This window comes from Borostomias antarcticus (genome assembly GCF_949987555.1).
Source record: "Borostomias antarcticus genome assembly, chromosome: 2".
Classification (NCBI taxonomy): Eukaryota; Metazoa; Chordata; class Actinopteri; order Stomiiformes; family Stomiidae; genus Borostomias; species Borostomias antarcticus.
The window spans coordinates 6,103,630-6,110,664 of NC_140235.1; the positions used below are offsets into that span (position 1 = coordinate 6,103,630).

Genomic DNA, 7,035 nt, shown 5'->3' on the forward strand with positions numbered 1-7,035 from the left:
CAGGGTTGTCAGGTACTTAGGTAGGGTAGTTTGCATGTTCTCCCTGTGTTCACAAGGGTCTCCTTCCAAGAAACTCAATATAAAGACATGCAGAAGAAGAGATGCCCTTCAGTCCTGACCATGGACTGAGCACTTGGACTTGGTCCCCTTGGTCCCCCACTGATGAGGGCTGCCCACTGCTCCTTGCTGCCCCTGGAGGAGGACAGCCCGGATGGGATAAATGAGAAGGACAAATTCCACCGGTGACCACTGAAGATGTGTGTGTGTCGCTGCTCACTCATGTGTGTTTGCGTGTGTCACGTGTGGCAAATAAAGACCCTCGAGGTCCAGTAATTATTATTAATTAATATTATTAATTATTCCATGGAACAGAGGTGTTTCTGGACAAGACCCACCAAGAAGGTGTGAATTACTGTTCCTGTCCCTATTCCCCAAAGAGTGTACAGGCACACATTCACTTCAACAGTGAGTTGAAAGTTCAAAGTGGAGTTTCGACACATTGTTTAAGCTCAATCCTATACTTTCATTTAGTCCAAGAGGGAAAGCAGTGAGCAAGTTCTTTCTTGGGGGAGAGAAAAGTAGGGAGCTGGATTTCATCATTCTAAGACATATTCTCTAAACACTGGGACTGTTTGTGAATTCTCAGACCTTCCTTCCACTCTTGCTCAACGAAAGTGACAATTCTGATGACAAAAGGAATCCGAAAACCTTGTCAGTGTTATTTATTCATGTTATTGAATTCTGGGACTTAAAGCATGCGAGGTCTGAATAGAGCAGACTAGCTGAACAATAGACATCCCTCTGCCTCGATGAGTCCAGCATTCAGAATGCTCAGAGAGGGAGGAGAGAAACCAGCATTTGAATGAGGTTTACATACAAAGAACTTCACACAAAGCCTCACTTCAAAATGGTTTGATATGGTGTGATTACTAAGAGATGTTATCAACCCCCCAAAAAAATGTTTAGCTAGTTCGCAGTACATTTGTTTTATAGCAGATTTATCATCATCCCCTTCTATCATCATCCCCTTCGGTTACAAGAAGGTGTTGCAATGGAAAAGCTCCATACAGACACACATATGATGTATAGCAGAGACAATTCTTCACACTGTTAAAAACAAGTTGAGGCAGCAGCCCAGTGGCAGGGGGTTGGTTCTAGCAGTCCAGGTCCCAGGGCGGGTTGAGGGGGGTTCCTCAGAAGCGGGTCCTGAACCCGGACAGTTCCAGCTTTTCGATGACTCTCTCATTGGTGAAGGAGGCGCGGCTGATACGACAAGAGGGACTGCCCTTCTTACTCAACCACACCTTCCTGAGCAGACAGGGAGGAGGGGGAGACAGAGATGGAGAGGAGAGAGAGAGATGGAGGGAGAGAGAGAAGGAGGAGGGGTTGTTATGTTGGCCGTCATACAGCTTCCCTTTCCCATGCTAATAGCTAATTTGTTGCTGATGTTTCTATAAAGGATGAAGGACTGTGTACGTTGTCTCTTAGTTGGCCACTATGTTCCTCGTTGGCCACCTTCCTCTCTCTCTCTCACACACACATACACACACACACACACACACACAGACACACACATGCACGCACGCGCGCATGCGCGCACACATGCACACACACCCTTTCTATCCCTCTCTCTCCCTTCTCAAAACACACACTTAACCAAGTTAACCAGAGGTTCAAATTGGGTTTAAAAAAAACATTGCAGCATCTGGACTGGGGCTTGGGAAAATACATTTCTGAGCTAAAATTAAACTTTTAACATGCGGAGGAGCAGAGCAAAGGAGAACCTTGCAATAGAGTACAGCAGATCCCTCATGAGACCCAATTCTCTCTCTCTCTCTCTCTCTCTCTCTCTCTCACTAGGAACAGCTACTGTACCTCAGACTAAAGCTCTCTCAGGAGGAACAGACTCTCCAAAACAAGAAATCCTCTAACATTGTAAATGCCTACCACCATATTATCTAGAGTTGGACAAAAATAAAATGAACAATGTGTGAAATGCCATTGGGGACAAATTGGTCGCTCAACAGCTCTACATCTGCTGTCACCTTGCATACCATACCATACCACTTTATTTGTAGAGCACATTTAAAAACAACAAAGTTGACCAAAGTGCTGAACAAGTCAAACAATAATAACACACAAAGAGCACATAGTAAAACATACGCAGTATGTCACACTGCAACACTGGTCTATCAGCTCACTCAGCTGTGGGCACCAATGTTCTCTAGAATGTCAGCTCATTGGGCTAAGGCGCATACCACAAGGCTAGCGGCCGGGGGTTTGAATCCGGGCCACGTGCTGCCATGTCCGTATTCTCTCTCTCCCACCTTTCCTGTCGATCTCTAATAAAGCAGATAAATCTGAATTTCCTATAAACCTTTAAAAAAGAACATAACCTTCACCTCTTAAGATGGAGGAACTACAAACAACAGCACAGTAAACATGTAGTCCCCCACCCGCAGACTGGATTGGAAGATTGTAGCTACTTTCTGGAAGGATGGCTTCAATGCAGGTAAATACCGGTTTTCTTTATTTTATGTGCATGTACATTTCGTTTCACGGGGCAAAGTGTTTGTTGTCTTCCTGATATTGTGACACGCAAAACGTGTCACTTCTGTTTCCACCACAAAATACCTGCCAGTATACTAGCCAGTACACTGAAATTCTAAAATAGTAAATTCACAGGGTCTCATGCAGTCTCATGTCATGAAATGATTGTTGGGGTCTTGCTAAGGACAATTCATAAACTAGTAGCAAGTAAAGGTGAATATTGAACTATAAAAAAGTTATCTCATTGAGCTTTAATCTGATCTATGTTGTGAAATATAATATATATGTCCTGTATATATATATATATATATATATATATATATATATATATATATATACACATACTGTAAACATATAACTAATGATAATTGTACCCACAAAGCACCTAACCTTGATACTAATCTACTGTATGAGTCTTAACATTTAATTTAAGCACCAAAAGAGCTACTAAGCACCTCAAGCTCTGAACTCTGTGAATGAAAGTACACGGCCCCCTGAGTTGAACTACTTTTACCGAGACACCAAGCATAGTCTTTTTTAATGTATAAAACAAAATGTACTTGGCAATGGGAAAATGAACTGTGGCAAGTAGCTGTAGCCTGAGCTAGCCTAGCCTAGCAAGCTAGCTGTTCAAACCAGCCATAGTTAGCATAGGTACAATAGAGTGGAGGCACTTTCTCCTCTGCACCCTTTCCAGTACCCTGACTGGCATCTAGTGGCGTCTATTTGTGAGTGTTCAACACGATGAATGACTGGCAGGTACTGTAGAATGTGTAACATAATCTACAGGATTGACCTGGATGACATTGAGTGACTCAAATGAAGCTGGAATATTACATTACGTTAACATTACAGTCATTTAGCTGACGCTTTTATCCAAGGCAACTTACTATAATAGCAATTACTGAATGATCACTGAATGACCACCGCGGCAACGAGCTGCACTATTCTATTCAATTCAATTCTTTAATCTCCTTTCCTCTTTTTTGCATGTTCATTTATTTAATTTATACACTCCTTCAGAAGTGGATCATACCACTGTCAATCAGTCACCCCCCAGTATAGACGACAGGTTAGCCTTCTGCCTGTCTCTGTGGTTCGGGTCACTCTGCCGGCTTCCTCTGCTGTATATGTGATGATGATTATTATAGTTTGGCAGGACTATTATCATCCTGGTGCGTGTAGATTAGTGGAGATTGCAGAGGATCAAGCCCAGCCGCGCGGCCTCTCTGGGGCGACTGGCTGGGGCCCAGTGGGAGCTCAGCTGATTGGGGGACAGGAACAGGCAGGGGCCAGAGAAGGGCTGGATATCCCATCGCATGCCACACAACTGACTGATAACTGCCCGGGAGAGAGGGATAGAGAGAGAGAGAGAGAGAGAGAGAGAGAGAGAGGGATAGAGAGAGAGGGATAGAGAGAGAGAGAGAGAGAGAGAGAGGGATAGAGAGATAGAGAGGGAGGGAGGGAAAGAGAGAGAGTGGGATAGAGAGAGAGAGAGAGAGAGAGAGAGAGAGAGAGGGATAGAGATATAGAGAGAGAGGGGGGGGATAGAGAGAGAGAGAGAGAGAGAGAGAGAGAGAGAGAGTGGGATAGAGAGAGGGAGAGAGAGAGAGAGAGAGAGAGGGATAGAGAGATAGAGAGAGAGATAGAGTGGGATAGAGAGAGGGAGAGATAGAGAGAGGGATAGAGAGATAGAGAGAGAGAGGGAGGGATTATAAAAAGAGGCAGTTGGTGAAAGATGGATTATTGGACAGACAGAATGAATGATAAGAGATTGAAGGATAAGAGAGAGATAGATAGAGAGGAGAGAGAGAGAGAGGGAGAGAGAGAGAGAGAGAAAGAGAGGGGGAAGGGTGTAGGGGAGGAGAGAAAGACAGTAATGAGTCATCCTGTTTCACAGAGGCAACATCTCCATCTACTGCTTGTTCTGCTCTCTAGTTTACTATACAGTACTTGTACTGTATTCTACTGTGTCAGTATCCCACTGATAACCTGCATGGGGAAGCTTTAACCGAAGCAATCACATGGCTTAGTGCCAGGTTTCTAGAAGTAGCAGAGTGCTAATCCACTCTGATTTACCAATGCCAAATAACACAAAATGGAGGATTTAACCCCAAAACAGTGTGAGGAGGATGGCAATAGGCTGACCCATTCCATTACTGTCAACCTAGGTAATACTTCTACACTACTTTTTATGTGTGGTCTTTCTGTGCTTAATCTCTACAGCCCCAAGCATAAATCTACTGCCCTATAGGCTATGGGGTCACATTACTATTGGCTTGTTCTAAACCATAGGACTGTACTGCACCCCTGGAGATTATCCGTCTGATGGCTTGACTTTGTGTCAGCCCTCTCAAGAGAAGCCCTGCCCCCTTAAGTGAATTAACTCAATGACAAAGCACATGACCTCAGCTGATCTAATAACGTCATGAAAGGGCGAAGTCTGTGTGAGTGTGAGTGTGTGTGTGCGCGCGTGTGTGTGTATGTGTCTGTATGTGTGCGTGTGTGTATGTGTGTGTGTGTGTGTGCGTGCATGTGTGCGTGCATGTGTATGTGTGTGCGTGCATGTGTGTATGTGTGCGTGCATGTGTGTGTGTGTGTGTGTGTGCGTGCATGTGTATATGTGTGTGTGTTGAGTCCATGCTCCACCCACCTCTCTCCTTCACTTTCTCTCTTCCTCCTCGCCTTCCTCTCTGACCGAGGCTGACAGCACTTCTACAAGGCTGACCACAAGGCTGACCGGGCCACAATGGAAAAGGCAGTTCCTTTTTCCAACACACTAAAGGAAGCCAGATAAGAGCAGCCCAGAGTATGAAGGAAGGAATTGAGCCTGTTGGGAGTAACATACTGCTGTAGGAGCTACTGGGGGGGGGGGGGCTTAGCTAATGAGGAACATGCAGCATCGTCCCTGAGGGTCAATCTAAGGGAAGGTTGGGTGAGCTCCATGGACCTGACTGAATGAATCAGGTTGGCCCTCTAACAGCATGTGGTGAAAGGTAACAGTAGCGCTGCAGCTCTAATATGATTCCCTGTCAGATGAAAGCCAGAGTCCTATAGAACATTTACTTACTGTATTTATTACACGATTTATAAGGGTTACAGATTGTCAAGTCACCTTGTGTTTAAAACCTGAGATTAATATTCACCCATCAAAACAAATGTAGAGAGAGGGAGAGAAAGAGAGAGAGGGAGAGACAGAGAGAGAGAGAGAACACAGCCACATCCGTAATGGCAAAACAATACACACACACTCAACCCACTCAACCCACACACACTCAACCCTGGAGGCCTGGGGAGGGAGAAGTGGTGAGAGGGGATGCAGTGTGTGTGTGTGCACGTGTGTGTGTGCGCATGAATCCATGCTGGTGTGTGTGTGTGTGTGTATGCTGGGTGTGTGCCTCAATGGAGCAGTACAATGTGTTTTCAGAGGGGTGTGGAATGTAGAGTGTGGGCAGAGGATGAGACCAGACGATCAGTGGCAGCTCCAGGATGGTACCAGAGCAGATTCCACACTGACGGATGTTTACCTTCTGAGATAGGACATCGTAAACAAGCAGCTTTGGCCAAAAGCTCCAGAGCAGGAATCCTTCCAATGGAGCAGCAAAAGGGTGGGTGGGTGTGGCACCTAACTAGCCCGTCTCCGAAAACAACTGTTCTATGAGCTGATCCTAGGTCAGCAGTTGCGTTCATCCATACATGGTTCAGGTTAGGATGTGGACAGGGAAGGCTGATCCTAGATCTGGGTATAGGGGGTAGCTTCACGTTGGAGCTCATAGCTAAACATTTGGGTGTAGAGCGTTAGATCTGCTGTGAATGGAATAGAGGGTGTGGTGGCATTCCCATAGAGATGGATGGGGCTTTAGTGTGTGTGTGTGTGTGTGTGTGTGTGTGGACCCTCCCTCCCCCTCCTCCCCACTCTCTCTCTCTCGTTCTTATTCTATCCTCATCTCGGTCCCTCCATCATCTTCTTTCACTGTCGACTCAGTCACCCTCTTTCCTGTTCTCTCCCGTAACCCCTCTTTGACTTCTTCCCTCTCCCTCTCTCTAATGTCCTCACTCGCCCTCAGTCAGCTGCTCCCGGATGTCCCTAAAAAACAGAGGTGACCGAGCTTTTGTAGTTGCTGGCCCCAAGCTGTGGAATAGCTGACCGCTGCATATTAGAACTGCCCAGACTTTGGATGCCTTTAAGTCTCTCCTGAAAACTCACCTCTTCTCTATGGACTTCATTACATCAAGAGCTTAGCACCCCACTATTGTATGTTTGTATTTCCTGTTTGTCTCTTGTTATTTGCTATTTATTACATGGTATTTTTTGTTTTTGTTTTAGTGAATTTTAGCCCACTGTACAGCACTTTGGTCAACCACTGTTGTTTTATAAATCAAGTTTGACTTGACCGCTCTCTAATGTCCTCCCTCTGACACCCTTCTCTCGTCCTTGCCTCCCTCAGTCTTTCTCCCTCAACATCCTCTTCCTCTCTCCTCCCT

The 7,035-nt window shown here is 45.5% G+C and overlaps 1 protein-coding gene across 1 annotated transcript in view; it reads right to left on the reverse strand.

The window, feature by feature from the left end:
* Positions 1 to 1,193: 1,193 nt before the first annotated feature.
* The window catches only part of LOC311328880 (acylphosphatase-2-like), a gene marked incomplete at both ends in the record, with an annotated part of 9,572 nt that continues 3,730 nt past the window's right edge, over positions 1,194 to 7,035 (reverse strand). Inside the window, one exon of the mRNA XM_084461330.1 lies at positions 1,194 to 1,308. Within this exon, the coding sequence (XP_084317456.1) occupies positions 1,194 to 1,308 (115 nt within the window). The remainder of the gene's footprint in view (positions 1,309 to 7,035) is intronic.